The following is a 19,222-nucleotide window of genomic DNA, read 5'->3' on the forward strand; positions in this document are numbered from 1 at the left end:
TATGAACAAAAAGACAGGCCCTCACCAGAAACTGATTCTGCTGGCAACTTATCTTAGAATTCCTAGTCTCCAGAACTGAAGAATTAAATTAATGTTGCTTATATATTTCATTACAGCACCCTGAATGGACTAAGATATGTGCCAACAGCATTTGACTTCAAGTCCTCTGCTCTTGCTTTCCCTCTCTCAGGAACCCTTTCTACCAAGCCTTTCACATGGCTATCTTCTCACCCTCAACTTTTTGGCTGAAATGTCAGAAGGTCTTCCCTGATTTCTTACCTAAAGTAGCCTCTCTCCCAGTCACTCTCTCAAATAAGTGATAAGCTATTTGCACTTATCACTTCTTGAAATGATATCATTTATTTGCTCACTTGTTTACTGTCTGTCTCCCCCTACTAGCATATAAAATTCAAGAGCCCTAGGCTTTTGTCTTGTTACATCCCTATTGCCTTAAAAGTCCCCAGCACAAAGTTGAAACTCAATAAAACATTTCCAAAATAAGAAATTTTAATGATTCAAACAAAGCAGTTTCAATGATGGGTGAAAACAAGTCTGAAGAGGACTAAACTTCTTTTAGGAAGCATGATTGTGAGAGGAAGAGAGGTATAGCAAAAGGTGGAAGACGACCAAGGTTATGGAAAGGTCATTACAAAAGGAGAAAAACTTGCTCCTTAATTCTCTTTACAAAGGATCCTCTTTCAGAATTAAAGATGTATTGCCCTGAGACAAGCAAAAGCAAGGATACATAAAGATTTAGACACCTGTAATCTCAGTAATCCCAGCACTTTGGGAGGCCAAGGCCAGAGAATCACTTGAGCCCAGGAATTTGAGACCAGCCTGGAAAACATAGTGAGTCCCTGTCTCCACAAGAAATGAAAAAGAAATTAGCCAGGCCTGGTGGCAACTGCCTGTAGTCCCAGCTACTTGGGAGGCTGAGGTAGGAGAATAACTTGAGCCCAGGAGGTCAAGGATGCAGTGAGTCATAATCGCACCACTGCACTCCAGCCTGGGCAACAGAGTGAGATATTTTGGGAAACAATCAGCAAACTAAATACTGCAAGCAACAATAAAGATTAATCTTAACAAAATACTGAGTAAAGAAGCAAGATGTAAATGAATACTTAGTACAATTCCATTTATAGGAAGTTCAAAAACAAGCCAAACTATAATGTGCATGTTCACATACAATGATGTAAAACATTAAGGAAAATCAAGGAAGTGGCTATCTTTGGGGAGGGAAAGGAACATGTAATCTGAAAAGGTGATATACAGTAATACCTCTAACTGCCTCTGTGTACAGAGGCCTTCAAAACCAAATCGTCCTAAACAAACTTGTCTAAGCAACTGAAAAAGAAGACAGAAAAGAGCCCCCAGTGAATCTCTACACCTGATTCTGGGCTACAAGCAGTGATTTTTCTTCAGAAGGTAAACAATGCATGAAATATTTTGGAAGCTGCCATTAAATAATGCCGAAGTTTATTATTTAAAATTAATATTTCATTAATGTACCTTCCTAGTTATTTTTCACTAATTAAGACTGAAGAGTTTGGATAATAAATCAATTAAAATACAATCTGTTTTATCCTGGAGGCAGATTCGAAAGAGACATTCTACTTACATATTTATAACTAATCTGTTTTTTTCCCACTTACAAACCGATTGTTATTCTATTTATGTCCTCACAGGTAAACAAAGGATATTTGAAATGCTGAAAACCCTTTTAAGTAGAGAAAATTTTAAACAAGGAAATTTCCTAGGATATAAAGGACTGGAATGGAAGAAGGAAAACGCTGGGACACTGTCAGCTATGCAAACTTTCCTGAAGCCTCAAAAAAAAAAAAAAAAAAAGTGAAAAAATGTACTTATTTCTGTGAGTTTTTAGGTATCAAGTCTATGATCACTTAGTTATCCAATTTAAGTCTCAAATATGTTTTCAACGAAAGCCAGCTTTCCCTGCCTTACTGTACAACTCTTGCTGAAATTTATCTGAGATTTCTATGCAAATGCCTACGTAATCTCGGTCTTTCACCACCCCAAGTCTAGAAAGGGGCTCAGCAGTGAGCGATCGGGAGTCAGGTTTATCCCAAATCTGTGACTTCCAAATTCCTCGCTCCACCAGAGCTTCCAGAGCGTTTCTAAATAAAACAGTACCCCCAACAACCAAGTGGAAAGCTGCGGCAGGACGCAAAGCGGTGACCATAGGAACTGGGCTTCAACCTAACCTCCCAAGAAACAGGGGCAACGCGTGCTGCTGAGCTTCCGGTCCGCAGCTGTGCCCGCCACCGCCCCTCACAGCGGCTCCCCCGGCTCCAGCCCACCTCCGCCCGCCACGGCCCCGTACCCGCCACTCCCGCCCGCTTGCAGCCGGTTTTTCGGAGACCTTCCGGCGCAGGAGCAGCTCTCCCCACCCTGCGCATCTCCGCAGCTTCTACCTGGAGCTCCGGGTCCCTCCCCGAGCTCCTTGGCCCGCTGTCCTCCCCAGAGCTCATCCCCGCGACTGCCAGCTCTCGGCCTCCGCAGGAGATACGAGAACCGCCCCGTGTCCATCCTCCTCCCCTTTCTCCTCCCTTCCCACCCCCAAATCGTCCTGGCCCCGCCCCAGCGGAGTCGGAGGAAGGAGGGAGCCTGCGGGAAGGAAGCGGGGGCGGTTAGCGCCAGCCGGCGCCGCCGCGGCCCCGCCCTCACGCTCTGTACCGGAGTGGGGCTCGTCTTCCACCTCCCCGGCGCCCCAGCTTTGCTTCCGTCCCACGCGCCCCTAGGTTCCGTGCGCACGCGTACCTGGCTCGACCTTCCCTCTCGCGCTGACTACAAGCCGTGTGCGCGCACTTACGCACAGAGCGACGCGTACGTCCACCTGCCTGCCTTACAAGGCTACTTGGAGCGGGGGGCTTCTTCCCGGCCTGTCTGCGCGGCGCAGGCGCACGCCCACGCCCACGCAGCGCCTAGACGCCCGACCGGAGTGTTCTGTCTCCTAGTAACCAGCCGCGAGCCCCCTTTTCCAAGATTCACTTTTTATTTCCTGCCTGTGGCGGCCGCACCTGAATAGAACGCGCATGCGCAAGGCTGTCTGTCGCCGCGCCCTGCCTTCAGTTTGGAACACCTGAGTGGCTTTATGCCACTTTTCCCAGGGCTTGGACGTCATTCTGGACCCAAATTCGGTGAACCGGTTACTCCCAGAGCTGCAGCCAGGGCCCATTTTGAGGGAGACGTTCAGGTCCAGTCCTCCCGCTGCAGCCTGCTGGTAGCAAGCCGACCTGACCGGGTGAGCACGGGCAGCCTGCAATTAGGGGAGCCTGGGGACCACCGTCTCAGTCAGCTCTGGACGATCTGGGCTGAATCAGAAAGTAGCAGAACTAGCAACGAAAGTCCAGATTCCTGACCGATATTCCTTTTCCACATGCCAGTCCTTTTCCAAATCCCCTTACCTTAAAGTGGACAAATGAGCTTTTTGGTGAAAAAGAATGAGGGCTACATTCTTCTACCATTTTTTTTAGAGCCCAGCATGGAAAAAGAAACTCTTCTTAATATTTATTAATATCTACCATGTCCCTTCTTAAATAACCCAAGAGTTTCTGGATGATAATGGCGACTTTATCTCCTTTTCCTACAGATGACATAGATACTAGGTTTTTACAGCAATTCTCTGATGACCTTGATATGGTAGAACGCTGTGTATTTCAAAAGTAAGCTCTCATTTGAGGAAACTAACAATTCCTGGTTTTGCCAGGTGAGTACTCATTTTTTTTCCCCACAAGATATCATTGGCAGGGATAAACAACTTTTATGTTAGAACAAATTTAGTCATAAAAATACATTTAATATAAGTGCTTTGTTTTTCTAATCTTTATCGTTATTACATAGTCATATATTTTGTCACATTTATTTTCAGATATCATATATTTTGTAAGTTTAATTAGATACCAAAAACAATTAAGTGTCCCTGTTACTTTAAGAGGTTTGCGGACACAGGGAGCACATATCCTCTGAAATATTATTTTTAGTTGACAAAATAAACTGAGTTGTTGTGTTAGAGGGAATAACATATAATCTCATTTCCTCTTCAGATACTAAGATTATTTTGAATACATTATCTAGCATTATTAAAAACAAATAGGAAAGAATGTTCCAAGTTTAAAACTATCAGTTGAAGACTTGGGGGGGTGGGGAGATTATTAATATAGGAAGTAGGAAAGTACTTCCCTTACGGAAAGAATAAGAAAAATTTAAGCACTTATGTATGCCACCTAGATGGTACTGAAGATTCTTTGGATTGTAGGGAAATGATCATTTTAAGGTGAAGAGGGTGAAAAGACTCTTTTTTTTCCTACCAAGAACTGTTGGCTTTCTCCCCTAACCCGAGAAAGTAAAAATTTCCTTCCCTCTGTGGCAGGGTGGCTGATGCCTGTAATCTTAGCACTTTGGGAGACCGAGGTGGACGGATCACCTGAGGTCGGGAGTTCAAGACCAGCCTGGCCAACACGATGAAAGCCCATCTCTACTTAAAATACAAAAATTAGCCAGGTGCAGTGGTGCACATCTATAATCCCAGCTACTGGGAAGGCTGTGGCAGAGAATCACTTGAATGTGGGAGGCAGAGGTTACAGTGAGCCAAGATCACGCCACTGTTTATATTGTTTTCATTGAATAGAAATTCTCAATTATGAGTAATCAAACTCACCTGTTTTCCCCCCTTATTGTTTAAGCTTTTTAGGTCTTGTTCAAGAAATCCTTCTTCACCCCCAAGGTAACAGATATATTGTCCTTCATTTTCTTCTACTGCATTTACAGTTCTGCCTTTCACATTTAGGTCTTTAATGCATTTGCACTCCACTTCTGTATTTAAGATCCTGCTCTACTTTTGTCTTCATAGTGAGCCAGCATTCACAATACTATCATACTAAACTTAGTCTGTTCTATCCCCTTTGCCTTATAGTGCCACCTGTAACTTATGTGAAGTTCCTGAAATACCTAAGTCCAAGTTGCAGCTCTGTCATATTCTACTGATTATTTGTTCCTGTACCTGTACAAGGTTATTTTTATTACTTTCACTTTGTGGTATATTTTTAAAAAAAATTTTTTTCTGATAGAGACAAGGTCTCCCTATGTTGCCCAGGCTAGTCTCAAACTGCTGGACTCAAGAGATCCTCCCAACTTGGCCTCCCACAGTGCTGGAATTACAGGCATAAGCCATTGTGCCCAGCTGTGTAGCATGTATATATATTTTTTTCATTTCAGTAGTACAGAGGCATATCTTAATATCTAGTAAAGAAAGCCTCTTTGTTCTTTTTGTCCAGATTGATTTATCTCTGTATGTACCTTTATTCTTATATATATATATTCCAGATTTCTTCTTGAATGGCAACCTAAATGCCAAAGAGGCCCCAATAGACTTGTTCACCCTTCATGTCCTCAACTCTGAAGAAGTTAAGGTGGGACCCACAGGGCACCAAGTCTACCCTATTGTATTTGGTTCCTCCTCAGTCCCTTTATCTGAATGAAGTTTAATATGAAAATTGATAATTATGTAAGTTATTATTTTACATTTGTTGATTTTCAAATGCAATGTTTGATAGAGTTTTGTTTTTTAAAAACTTTTTTCAATTTTTTCAAAGAAGTTTTAAACCTACAGAAATGTAATAATAATAGGTAGAACCATTTTTTTATGCTTTATATCCTAGATTTATCAGTTGTTAGCATTTTGCATATTTTAACTCTCTTTCTGTATCCATCTAGCAACCTGTGTACCTACCTATCCATTGCTAAACAATTTGAGGGCATGTTGCAGATATGATTCTTCACCCGTATTTCGGTATGTATTTCCTAAGAACAAGGATATTGACTTATACAACCCCAATACAATTATCAATTCAAGGCATTTATCACATTGATCCAATATTAGTATCTAATAAATCTCCCACATCCAAATGTTGCAGTTATCAAAGTAATGATCTTTGTAGTACATTCCATCCCCTTCCCAATTCAAGAGCATTGGTTGCATTTGAAATCATGTATCTTTAGCCTCCTTTAATCTGAAACAGTTGCTCAGCCTTTCTGTGTCTTTCATAACATTGACATTTTTAGGTAGAAGCTATTTGTTTCATAGAAGATACCTCTGTTTGGTTTATCTGATTGTTTCCTCATGTTTAGATTCAAGTTATGCATTTGACAGTGGTAGTTCTAACAAAAAGAGAAACCAAAGAATAGAATAAACTCAATTTTATTAATTTGAAGGCAGTATTAGATATTCCTTTGATGAGGAAGAAAAATTCATCTTCAGGTTCCAAATCTAAGAAACAAGTATACCCATATTTCAGAATTTCATCGAGAGATCTTAAAAAATTTAGCTACGATGTATTTGATTCCCAGAAAGCCAAATATATACTATTTACCTAATTGTTGTATTAACATTTGAGTAACTACTATATTTAGGCTACTACAGTAGGCCTAGGACTCTCTTTTATTACAAACACTGATATTTAATCACAAATATGGATAAACAGGGTTTCAAGATGATTCTTTAGAAATGTTCAGTAAGTAATTAGAGCTTGATGAGTATGAATTGTAAATTACCAAAGATATACGGTAGCTAAATATGAAAGACATAACACATTCTAAAACGTGGGTGAGGCTGGGTACGGTGGCTGACACCTATAATCGTAACACTTTGGGAGGCTGAAGAGTGTGGATCACCTGAGGTCGGGAGTTCGGGACCAGCCTGGCCAAGATGGCGAAACCCTGTCTCTACTAAAATTAGCTGGGCATGATGGCGCACATCTGTAATTCCAGCTCCTTGAGAGGCTGAGGCAGGAGAATCACTTGAACCTGGGGTACAGAGGTTGCAGTGAGCTGAGACTGCATCACTGCACTCTAGCCTGGGCAACAGAGCAAGACCTTGTCTAAAAAAAAAAAAAAAATTAGCTGGGCATGGTGGCAGGCATCTATTCCAGCTATTCCAGAAGCTGAGGCAGGAGAATCGCTTGAACCTGGAGGACAGAGGTTGCAGTGAGCCGAGATCGCCCCATGTCACACCCCCCTGGGCAAAAAGAGCATAACTCTGTCTCAAAAAAAAAAAAAAAAAAAGTGGGTGAGTGCTTTCACTCAAAGCTGTGGAATCTGCTCCAGATCTCAGGTTGCTACTAGAGTATCCTGGGTAGATCACTCTTCTCCAGTAAGCCCTGGGCTTTCCCTAACCTTTACTGTGCCTGTCCCTTCTGCCATCCTGGTCAACTCTGCCTACCAGATTCCTGCCCATCTTTGAAAGCGCAACCCTGACCTAGGCTCCCCTCCTTTGGGAAACTTCCCAAGGTCTCCATCCATGCTGCATGATCATCTCTCTTAACAGATTGGGCATCCTTAATCACAAGTATCTTTTTCTTCTTTCTTTTTCTTTTTCTTTTTTTTTTTGGAGACAGAGTCTCACTTGTCACCCAGGCTGGAGTGCAATGGCATGATCTCGGCTCACTGCAACCTCTTATCATCCGGGTTCAAGTGATTCTCTTGCCTCAGCCTCCTGAGTTGCTGGGATTACAGGTGCAGGCCACTATGCCCAGCTAATTTTTGTATTTTTACTAGAGACGGGAAATTACCATGTTGGCCAGGCTGGTCTCAAATTCCTGACTTCCAGTGATCCACCCGCTTCAGCCTCCCAAAGTGCTGGATTACAGGTGTGAGCCACTGCACCCAGCCAATCACAAGTATCTTTATAGGACATCTTTATTTTTTGCAGAACACCTAGCAGAGTACTTGGCCTTCAGTAGTTATTTCTTTAGCCCATTAGTAATGAATTAAAAAGTTTTGCTAGCAAGAATGAAAGAAAGGATTAAGAGAAGTTCTACTAATTTCTGAAAGGTAATAAAACATAAAATCTGATTCCTTTTTAAAGACTTTCAAAGAAATCTTTAGAACCTGCAAACCCTCCCACAAAGAAAATGTAAACACTGAAAGGTGGGAGGCAATTTTACTTTATATATCTAATATCACCATGGCATTTCATTCAAATGAACATTGCCATGAAGTTAGGAAAATTCCTGCTGCATTCACTTGTCACATTTTTTTTCAGCAATCAAGTTGAAGAAACGTTTCCACTACTTAAAAAGGTACCTCCAAATTACTTTCATATTTGTTCAGCTATCCCAATGGGATTTTCACTTAGTAAATCTGCTACTCAGGTATCTGCTATATGTATGGATTCAAAAGTGGATGATCACCTAATACGAGGGACTGAAAAAAGCAGGCTGGAACCAATGACTCAGTTATTTCAAAACACCAAGAAAATAAGATTAGAAGACACAAATCAAGAAAACATTACAAGGATTGAAGGGATTGGCACAGGATCTCTTTCTGAGAAAGCCTTGGGTTCAGTGGTATACGTCAAAGAAAGTGATGGACTAGAAGTGACAGATGTGGAATGAAGCAATTTGTATGTATTATCAATTTGTACGTATTGCCTTTGATTACCAGGGGGTATTGAAAGAGAACTTAACCTTATTAGGAAACCCTAACAAAATGACGGAAGACTATTGCTTTATTTTTCGCTATTTATCAATCATCTTACACTGCATTTTTTGATGATGCCTATTCAAAAGGCAGTTGCTTTAGGGAGAAAAAGCCTTCCAAATTCAAAGCAGATTTCCCTGATATTATATCTTTCTTAAAAATGAGAGTTACTTAGTAACAGTATTTGAATGGCACCAAAACATTTCCATTTTAATGTATTTCTTTAACAAGTGGTTAAAAAAAAGTATCCAAGCAGCCAGGCACGGTGGCTTATGCCTATAATCCTAGCACTTTGGGAGGCTGAGGCAGGTGGATCACCTGAGGTCAGGAGTTCACAACCAGCCTGGCCAACATGGTGAAACCCCATCTCTACTGAAAATACAAAAAATTAGCCAGGTGTGGTGGCAGACACCTATAATCCCAGCTACTTGGGAGGCTGAGGCAGGAGAATCACTTGAACCTGGGAGACAGAGGTTGCAGTGAGCCAAGATTGCACCATTGCACTCCAGCCTGGGCAACAAGAGCGAAACTCTGTCTCAAAAAACAAACAAAAAAGTGCCAAGCAATGTGACCTCTGTATTTCACAGTATTTCTGATGTACCAGTTTTGCATATTACATTTCCATTTTGGGATTCTGCTTTAGGATACTTTCTTACATTTTGCATTTCTGGTCTGTAAAAGATCACTGCAGATAAACTGCAAAAGACCAATAAATTGCTTATCTTCAGAAGCATCTCACATTTTAAATTGTGCCTTTAAAACTGTTTTTCCCCCCCACCACATAGAATCCATTTTAGAGTTAGAAAAGAGTTCTTTCCAAGTGTTAATAGTTATCTTGCACATAGTACCATTTTATGTCACCAATATTTAATATGAGAAAAACCACCTGGAGTTTAAAAACTGTGTTTTGTATATCAGCTATTAAAATATCTTTAATATTCATTTTAAAAGAGGAAAGGGCATCTTTTCCAGAGGGAAGCTATATTTTATTAATCAGAAAAATACTAAACAAATGTGTTTGTAGGGAATATTGAGTGAAAAAAAAATGTTGAATGGGACCTAAGCCAAAAAGACAATGCTTTTTATCATCTAAGAAACATAATTCTTTGGGAGGCAAAAAAAAAAAAAAAAAAAAAACACAAATCATTCATTTGTTCACGCAGCCTGGCACTGTGCTTGGCGCTGGAGATACAGTAGTGAATACAATAGTCACTGCCTTACAGAGTTTTGTGCCTGTCTACTAGGAAAGACAGGACATTATACAGTAATTATCTAAGATACAAATTGTGATATGATGTGAAGAAAAAATATAGCATACAGAGAAACACAGCACACCCAAGACATACCACATAAAGCTGGGTGTTTTTGTTTTATTTTGTTTTGTTTAAGATGGTCTCACTCTGTTGCCCAGGCTGGAGGGCAGTGCAGCGATAATAGCTCACTGCAGTGTCGAATATTCCTGTTCTTAAGTGGAATTCCTGCCTCGGCCTCCCTAGTAGTTAGGATTGCAGGCATGTGCCACCACACCCAGCATGTTTTTCTATTGTTTTTAGAGGCAGAGACTCACAATGTTACCCAGACAAGTCTCAAACTCCTGGCCTGACATGATCCTCCCGCTGGGCCATAAACTTGATTTTAACGTGGGGTAATGGGAAGGCATATGTCAGGACATTTTTGAAAGCAAGTTTATTAAGAAAGTAAAGAAACAACAGAATGGCTGCTCCATAGAGCAGCCTCAGAGGACATTTATAGCTTTTGCAGTGACATGGTTGACTAAGTGAATGATGGTGATAGTCATAAAAATGGAGAGAAGGGGACAGAGTCCAGGTGAAGTTTGACAGAATGTAGTCACAGTTTGGAAGTGGAAAGTAAGGAAGAAGAAAGGGTTTCTAGCAAAAAAAAAAAAAAAAGGGCTAGATGCATGCAGGATCCCTGAAGAAAAAGAGTGAGTTCAGGAGCATGGTTTTTCCACTTACCAGGTTTACAAGGTAGTTGTATCTATGGAACTAAAAAGTGCAAATTTTGAAGTTGTATACAAAAATGGTACTTAAAGCCATAGAATGAATGAAATTGCTTAAGGAGAATGTAGTGTGAGATAAAGATCTGAAGAACTACAACATTAGATCTGAAGAACTACAACATTTAGGGGCTGACTAGATCAGGGTAGCTGGCAAAGGGGACTGAGGAATTTACAGGGTAATGTCATAGTTGTCCACAGGAATCTTTCCAAATGAACAGTTAGTTGAGGACTGAAAAGTCCACTGGATCTAGCAATATGAATGTCACCAATGACCTTAGCAAAAGCACTTTTGCTGGAATAATGGGGGAAGCCATTTTGGCGTATGTTGAAACAATGAATGGAAAGTGAAGTAGATTCTGGATGTTTAGCAGTTTTTCCAAGAAGTTTGGCTCAGAAGGGTAGTAGATGGGATGAAAAGTGGAAAGAGAAGTGAGGTCACTGGAGGATTGTTAAAGAGTACAACATGTTTGAGTGTCACTGGAAGGTTCCAGTGGAGAAGCTAAAGAAGTAGGTAAAGGTAAGAATAACCAAGGGACAGATGTCTTGGAGCAGGGAGGAGGCAATGGGATTCTTAATTAAAACCTCTTCAGCAAGAAACTAGGATGGAAAAAACCCCAAACTCTACCATCTCATATTTCAGAGAAAGAGAATTTAGAAGGAAGCATGTAAGTAAAGGGCAACAATATTCTGTTACTGTTTTTTAATAATAACAAGGAAAATTCCTACTGGAGTTAACTGAACAGAATTCATTCCCACCTGCATAATACAAGATAGACTAACTCAAGGTGACCTTAGTAAAAGGTGTAATCATAAAGAAATGAGATATCATTATGTCTTCATTGTAGCATTATATGAAGCCCTGGTCATTTACCGTATCAGTGTCACCAAACTCAACACTTAATGATTCTTACTCCAAGAGGCAAGTCTTAGTGGTTTCTATTTTAACTGAAGGAGAGATTAGTTTCTGTGCAAGAATGAAAAAGATAACCATAAATTCTTCCGGCGATAACCATAAATTCTTTGGGCTTCTCTCATCAAGAGGTAAAGTCCAGTACCCCTTAACTCTGGGCTGGCTTTGTTGTTGTTTTGACCAACAGAATGTGGCTGAGGCCCTGCTTCCAAGATTAGGCCTGAACTGAGGTCCCCTAGCAGCCAGGCACCACCTGCCAAAGCGTGAATAAAGCTATCTTGGACCACCCAGCATAGCCAACCTGTGCTGAATGAAGCCACATGAATAAGCCTAAGAGAAACCTGCAGAGGAATCTCCGACCTTGCCCACAAGTTAGAGATATAAATCACTGTTTGAGGCAGTTCGTCATGCGGCAGTACTTAGCTGAAACTATTACCTTCCTACCTTGGCTGCTGGGGTAATTTCTCATCTCATGGAGCCACAGGGTTTTCTTGCCAACTGCAAAGAGGTGGCAAATGGGAATGACGATCACTAGCCTCAGTGTGTTCTCTGATCCACTCCATACTCTGTTGTCATCTCTATACTGCGAATACCGTTTATTCCTTTAAATGCAATGTGTCTTTCAAAACTGACTTCAATGTCCTCACCTTTCAAGTGGAGTTTCCTGCCATTTTAAGTAACTTATTTGGAGGAGATAGGTAAAGACCCAGCGTAATGCCTGTATCCTCAGTAAAAAGTATTTGCTGATACTCCTCCCTCCCCGGCCTGTGACCTGGCTGCTCTGGGCTTCTGGGGGCTCCCCCTAAACTCGCTCCACGAAATGCCCTCTCCAACCTGGCACACCCGCTCTCCTACCTTCACCCAGGGATGGCCGTTATCTCTGTGCGTCACGCGGGTAACTCCCATCTGAACTGGGAACTGGGGCTTTATGATTTTCGGTACTTTTATTTGAACGTGGGCCACGTCCCTACATGGAATACGGTTCCTGCCTTGAAGGACCCTTACTTAACACCTCTGCGGGCTGCCCGGACTCCACGACCCCGCAGATGAAGAAGCCCACCGTGATCCCTGCGCGCCCCGCCTTCTCCGGCGCTTCCGGGTGCTGGCTCTCAGGGGGCGGGACATGGTCGCGCGCAAGGCCTGCCGGGTGCTCGGGATCGGAAGCGCCTTCTCCAGCTCCAGCCATCGCGAGGCAGTGAGAAAGACCGGAAGCAGCAGGTGGGTGAAGCGGAAGCGCTTCTAATCGGGAAGCTGCGGGCCGTGGCGCGTGGGCAGGTGTGGGCGTCCGTGAGCGCGCGGGGTCTCTGGCGGTGGACCTGCAGGTAGTCTCCGCCGGTGCTGAAGGCTTTTGTCTGCACACTTTCCCCTCAGCGCTGGGGACGACCTGATTTCACTGTTAGGAACTGTTGATCCTGAACACAGGAAGAGGGACGCGCCAGCTGTGTGCACGTCTCCTGAGAGCCAAAAGGGCGAAATAAAACATGAACACGATCATAATGAGATTCTGAGTAAGTTGTGTATTATCAGAGAGGGGGCAAAATAATAGGTTCTTGGCAAAGTTTTAAGAAGAAGCTGCGCCTGCCTAGAAAGATAAATGAGATGGTGCTGTTTTCACTTTCAGTTCAGTGATGGGGAGGCGTGTTTGGCAGTGCAGAGGTAGCGAATTGTCCCAATAACGTGGAAGTTAAGGAAGTCTTCTGAGGAAAAACTTTATAAAATTAGTCATTAAAAGGTGAGAGTCGAGAGATGCAAAGTGATTTTGAGGGAACAAAATTTACCCAGACCTTCAAAGGCTTGACACTATCCCGACCACTGTGAAATATCCTGAAATACTGTGGGTTTTTTGAGACTGAGTCGCTCTGTTGCCCAGGCTGGAATGCAGTGGCTCGAATCTAGGCTCACTACAACCTCCGGGTTCAAGCGATTCTTCTGCCTCAGCCTCCCGAGTAGCCGGGATTACTGGCGGCCACCACCAGGCCCTGCTGATTTTTGTATTTTTGGTAGAGATGGGATTTCACCATGTTGGCCAGGCTAGTCTCCAACTCCTGACCTTGTGATCCGCCTCGGCTTCCCAAAGTGCTGGAATTACCGACATGAGCCACAGCGCCCAGTCATCTACTTTTTTTAATAGCCCTTTTTATCACCTTTATTCGTTTGACTCACTAAGTCAATTAACTAACTCACTAACTCACTAATTCCAGTGCTAAGAATGTCTGTCATGTAATTGAAGAAAACTTGGTTGAATTAATACCTTTGTTGTGTTTCATTCACACTGTATATACAATACCTGATGACTAGAGATATTTTGAGCACTATTATAATACATGCATTGGCTCAATACATGAATTGGATCAAATCTTCAGCATTAACAAGATCATATTTTGGCTAAAGTCAAAATCTTGGACTACAGTTTATTTATCAAGGTAAATGCCACTTTGATGTGTTTTGGTTAGGAATCCTTGTTCAATTGAGGGAATACATGTTATATAATAGGAACAGTAAGCACAGGATAGAGATGGGAAAGGGGTACCCTGTCTTGCGTTTGCCAAACATGAATGGCTTATGCATACGAACACATTCTCTCAACCATTTTATGAGGTCTGCGGCCCTTGAAGCAGCTAGAGGGTTAAACCATTTCCTAAAGTCATTCAGTGAAGTGTCAGAGCCAGGATAAAAAATGTAAGTTCTTAACTACTTTGTTATCCTGCCACACTCTGCATATGCAGACAAGAGTGAGAGCCTTAATCTTAGGAAAAGATATTTCACAAGATCTTTGACAATCTCTGTATCCACAGACACCATCCAGTTTATTAGTGTCCACCACTCCTATTTGTTACTTCTCCTTTAAGGCTCCCCGCTACCTGAACTCTGGATCCCAAGACCACCACTTTCCCAAGGAAACTCCCTTCTCCAATGTTGCCCTCTCTTGACTCCCCTACCAGCATCTGAACATGCTCAGATCTTTTGCATCTTAAATCCTAACTCCACATTCCTTTCTAACTACTGCCCTAGCTTTTCCACTTCACAACTAGAATACATTCATTGTATCCACCTTGGTCCTCCTGTTACTCAGTACATATGATTCTTACCAAGATCACTGATAACCTTCTTGATACTGTTAACTGTAATAGATCCTTTTCAACCCTCATCTTATTTGCTCAGTCTTTGGCATTTGGCACCGTTAACCATCTTGTCTCCTTGAAACTTTCAAAATAACATTTTAAATTTTTCTCCCTTTTTTTCTATCCTCAGCTTCCTTTGGCAGCTCTCCCTCCATCTTCTGTATAGCCCTTAAATGTTGCTGCTCTTCAGGGTTATGTCACAGGCCCTTAAATCTTCTCACTGAATCATCTTCCTAGGCCTCAGTTACTATATCCATTGAGCTCTATGCCATTGGCTGCTAGTTCAACACAATCAAAATGAACCAATTATCTTAACCCCATACTTCCTCTTCCTATAAAATCTGTTCTAGGAAATTTCACCTCTTTCCACCTTTTTGCCAGACCAGAAATCAGGGCATAATATTAATAAAATAGTTAACACATATTGTATACTTTCTTCATTGCCAGGCACTCTTCTAACAGACTCACCCTGATAATATGAGATGAGTACTGTCATTATCCATATATTAAATAACACATCTGAGGCACAGAAAAGTAATCTGCCTTAGGTCATTCAACTGATAAAGGATAGAGTTGGGATTTCAATGAGGGCAGTCTGGTTTGAGCTTGTAATCAGTATATCATAAAGGACATGATCCTTGACTTCTCTTTCTCTTAGCCTAATTCAACCAATTACCAAGTATTATATATTCTCCATGCTTAAATCTCTGGGCGATATCTCTGAAGTATAAATCCAATCTTCCATTTGTTTAAAACCTCAGCCCTTGGCTAGGCCCTCATGCCTGTAATCCCAGCACTTTGGGATGCCAAGGGGGAGGACTATTTGAGCCCAGGAGTTTGAGACCAGCCTGGACAACAGAGTGAGACTTCATCTCTACCGGGAAAAAAAAAAAAAAAAAAAAAAGCCAGGCATGGTGGCACATGCTGGCTAAGGTGGGAGGATTGCTTGAACCCAGGAGGTCGACTCCAGTCTGGGCAAAAGCGTGAAACAAAAAACAAAACAAAACTTCAACACCTCCCCCATGATTCTCAGGGTAAAGTTCAAGCATTTAACGTGGATTTAAGGCTCTTTATAATCTTCTCTTGCCTTATTTTTAACTCCCATCCTTGTATTCCTAAGTAATAGCAAGTAGAATTAAATTATTTCTATGGGTCCTTTCTCCTTTTCCACTAAGCTGTTGCACATTGTTAGAATTCTTTTCTTCACCCCTTTTATGTCTCAGCTTCAATGTCACATCCACTAATTAGAGCGTTAGATGGCCCCTGATGTACCTAACACCTATCACAGCATTTCAGACACTGTATTTTAATTATTGCCTTACTTGTTTTTTAGTATCTTCCACTAGATTGTGGAGATACTGGTTTCTTGAAGGCAAGGACCAGTTCACCTTCTTAATATCACTCATATCCATCCCCTTCTCTCTCTGTCTCTTTCTCTACTGCTGTACTTTAGGCCCCCATTATCTCTAGCTTGGACAACTGCCTTAGTCCGTTAACTGTTCTTCCTGTCCCTAGTCCATCCTTTCTTTAATCCATGCTCAACCCTGCAGAGGCAGATTTGTATAATGGCTGACTGAACACTTCCACCTTATAACTGCAGTGGAGCTTAGCTGCCTTTTAAAAAGTCCAAATATTATAGTTATTTACATGAATTTATCTCTTCCCATTTTCTATCTCCTTATTCCCTTGTACCTAGTAGGTACTCCATAAATATTTGTTGAATGAATGTGGTATTGTATCAAAGTCAGTCAAACAGAACCAAGAACAAAGAGGTTAACCGAAGTAATGCAGTCTCAGTGCAGAGGCTTCCTAGGACAGTATAGCTATAGGCTTTAGTGTAACTCGAGACTAGTAGTGTAACTCTTTATTTTAGGAGGGAATCCCCAGAACCTTACTGTAATTAGATGACTCTTTGTTTTTGCGTATGCCTGGAATCTGCTCCTCCCATTGCACTCCAGCCTGGGCAACAAGAGTGAAACTCCGTCTCAAAAAAAAACAAAAAAGATATACGTAATGTGGCTGAGTGCAGTGGCTGATGCCTGTAATCCCAGCACTTTGGGAGGCCAAGGTAGGAGAATCACTTGAGCCCAGGAGTTCGAGAACAGCCTGGACAACATGGTGAAATCCTGTCTCTAAGAGAAAAAAAAAGATATATTACATAATGTATTTGCAGCAGACTTACTGTTTGAAAACTGTGAAACTATTTCAACTGCAATTATTTGAAATTCGTCTTTATTTATTTCTTTTGAATATTCGGTTATAGCATTGCTAAAGATTAATTATAAAGCTAAAAGCCAAAAGCATCTGCACTGGATACTTAGAGATTAGTTTGGATTGAATAGCCAATAATTGATAGCCAGAAAATAGAATTTAATGTTCCTTTTTTTGATGAGTTAATTTATTTGTCTTCCATTTTTAAAAGCATGCTGATCCCATTTTCAATGAAGAATTGCTTCCAGTTACTTTATAACCGCCAGGTCCCAGCAGCTGGCTTTAAAAAAACGGTAAAAAATGGATTCATTATACATTCAATTTCCAATGATGTCTATCAAAATCTGGCTGTAGAAGACTGGATCCATGACCATATGAATCTAGAAGACAAACCAATTCTATTCTTTTGGCGGAATTCTCCCTCTGTTGTAATTGGTAGGCATCAAAATCCTTGGCAGGAATGTAACCTGAATCTGATGAGAGAAGAAGGTATAAAACTGGCTCGGAGAAGAAGTGGAGGAGGAGCAGTCTACCATGATATGGGTAATATCAATTTGACTTTCTTTACAACCAAAAAAAAGTATGATAGAATGGAAAATCTGAAACTAATTGTGAGAGCTCTGAATGCTATCCACCCTCAGCTCGATGTGCAGGCTACCAAAAGGTTTGACCTTTTACTTGATGGACAGTTTAAAATCTCAGGAACAGCCTCTAAGATTGGCCGGACCACTGCCTATCACCATTGCACTTTATTATGTAGTACTGATGGGACGTTCTTGTCTTCTTTGCTGAAGAGCCCTTACCAAGGGATCAGGAGCAATGCCACTGCTAGCATACCTTCCTTAGTGAAAAATCTTTTGGAAAAGGATCCCACTCTGACCTGTGAAGTACTAATGAATGCTGTCGCTACAGAGTATGCTGCTTATCATCAAACTGATAATCACATTCACCTAATAAACCCAACGGATGAGACACTGTTTCCTGGGATAAATAGCAAAGCTGAGGAACTACAAACCTGGGAGTGGATATATGGCAAAACTCCAAAGTTTAGTATAAATACTTCCTTTAATGTGTTATATGAGCAGTCACACTTGAACATTAAAGTATTCATAGACATAAAGAATGGAAAAATTGAAATCTGTAATATTGAAGCACCTGATCATTGGTTGCCATTAGAAATACTTGACAAATTAAATTCAAGTCTTGTTGGCAGTAAGTTTTGTCCAACTGAAACTACCATGCTAACAAATATATTACTTAGAACATGTCCACAAGACCACAAACTACACAGTAAATGGAATATTCTCTGTGAAAAAATTAAAGGAATAATGTGATTTTAAGTAAATTTCTTAATCAGTTAAGTTAGAAAATAAAGTCTCATACATGCACATTGTTAATGTCTCTTCAAAAAAAAAAGAAAGCCTAGTCTCTCAGTAACTTCTCTCCATCTGAAATTATTTATAACCTATCCCTACCTCTGTATTTCTTTTGACCTCTAGGATCCTCTTTCTTCTCTTTCTTTTCTCATTGATTTTATTTTATTTATTTTGAAACAGTCTCACTCTGTCACCCAGGCTGGAGTACAGTGGCACAATCTTGGCCCACTGCAACCTTTATCTCCTGAGTTCAAATGAGTCTCATGCCTCAGCCTCCCGAGTAGTTGGGACTACAGGCTTGTGCCACCACACCCAACTAATTTTTTTCTATTTTTAGTAGAGATGGGGTTTCACTGTGTTGGCCAGGCTAGTCTCGAACTCCTGGACTCAAATGATCCGACAGCCTCAGCCTCCCAAAGTGCTGGGATTACAGGCATGAACCACCATGCTCTTTCTGTTCATTGATTTTCAATATCTGGCGCATATTTATATTTCAGCTGCTGCTGCTTTTACTGTCTTGAGGCTGTATACAATATTGGACACTGTGACCTCGGAATTAGTTCTCTGTTTCTCTTACCTCTCGGGGATATAACCCAGATCTTTCTTGCCACCTCTCCTTATATCTCAAACTCTAAAATTTTCCCTTTTATTTTCTTATCTTTCTATTCTCTCCCACTAAAAATCAAGGCCGTTGCACTTTTCTAAGCTCTTAACCCTTCCCCAATCCCTCCTTGCATCATTTCCCTTCTATCCCAGCCTGAAATTTACTTTATGTTGTGCTTTCTTACCAGTATTCTCATTTGCTTCTCTCCTTTGACCTTCTACCATAGCCACTTTTTTAGTCTAAACAATTGATTTTCTACTCTTTTTGGCAGTGATGCTGGGAGGAAAGATCATATAATCATTGAAGATAGCCCAATTTGGTATATATAATTTTCAACTTATGTATCTTTCTGCTGATGTCAGATTTAATTCATCTCTGGTTGAGTACCCTTTATTCTTGAGGGGACTTACTCCAAAATTTTCCACTCGAGAAAAGTTCAGAATTCCACTACTCTTGTCACAAACTTTTATTCATGATTTGGTG

General features: G+C 41.2%; 3 protein-coding genes and 1 long non-coding RNA gene across 25 annotated transcripts in view; 3 read left to right on the top strand and 1 right to left on the bottom strand.

The window, feature by feature from the left end:
- The window catches only part of TSGA10 (testis specific 10), a 156,913-nt gene extending 144,395 nt beyond the window's left edge, over positions 1 to 12,518 (bottom strand). For 5 of the 17 annotated variants that reach the window (XM_032255417.1, XM_032255412.1, XM_032255414.1 and 2 more), the window contains exons 1-2: positions 12,282 to 12,496; positions 2,779 to 3,254 (exon numbers count right to left, since the gene is read on the bottom strand). Coding sequence is in view for 7 of the 17 variants with exons in the window: in XM_032255401.1 (XP_032111292.1) it covers positions 2,433 to 2,489 (57 nt within the window). In the remaining 10 variants the exon portion in view is untranslated. Of the gene's footprint in view, positions 1 to 2,380; positions 2,550 to 2,694; positions 3,255 to 12,281 lie in introns of those variants that run through there. The other 12 variants (XM_032255401.1, XM_032255402.1, XM_032255405.1 and 9 more) reach the window with 11 other exon arrangements.
- On the top strand, positions 2,974 to 5,138 carry LOC116534768. The gene is made up of 3 exons (XR_004261865.1): positions 2,974 to 3,262; positions 3,611 to 3,727; positions 4,704 to 5,138. It is a non-coding gene; the product is annotated as an uncharacterized LOC116534768 (long non-coding RNA).
- CUNH2orf15 (chromosome unknown C2orf15 homolog) lies at positions 7,649 to 9,243 on the top strand. Its single transcript, XM_032255433.1, has one exon. It carries the CDS (start codon positions 7,998 to 8,000, stop codon positions 8,409 to 8,411), a length of 414 nt encoding a protein of 137 aa, XP_032111324.1. The 5' UTR covers positions 7,649 to 7,997; the 3' UTR covers positions 8,412 to 9,243.
- A 12-nt stretch (positions 12,519 to 12,530) lies between the features above and the next one.
- On the top strand, positions 12,531 to 18,152 carry LIPT1 (lipoyltransferase 1). Of its 6 annotated transcripts, none has more exons than XM_032255423.1 (3): positions 12,683 to 12,934; positions 13,048 to 13,158; positions 16,971 to 18,152. In XM_032255423.1, exon 3 carries the CDS (start codon positions 16,972 to 16,974, stop codon positions 18,091 to 18,093), a length of 1,122 nt encoding a protein of 373 aa, XP_032111314.1. In that variant the 5' UTR covers positions 12,683 to 12,934; positions 13,048 to 13,158; position 16,971; the 3' UTR covers positions 18,094 to 18,152. The 6 variants fall into 6 exon arrangements, with proteins under 6 accessions (XP_032111309.1, XP_032111314.1, XP_032111312.1 ...); XM_032255421.1 differs by lacking the exon at positions 13,048 to 13,158 and adding an exon at positions 13,725 to 13,849; XM_032255419.1 differs by lacking the exons at positions 12,683 to 12,934; positions 13,048 to 13,158 and adding exons at positions 13,486 to 13,592; positions 13,628 to 13,849.
- The last annotated feature ends 1,070 nt before the right edge of the window (positions 18,153 to 19,222 follow it).

Source organism: Sapajus apella, unplaced genomic scaffold, assembly GCF_009761245.1.
Source record: "Sapajus apella isolate SASKATOON/1434 unplaced genomic scaffold, GSC_monkey_1.0 scaffold89, whole genome shotgun sequence".
Classification (NCBI taxonomy): domain Eukaryota; kingdom Metazoa; phylum Chordata; class Mammalia; order Primates; family Cebidae; genus Sapajus; species Sapajus apella.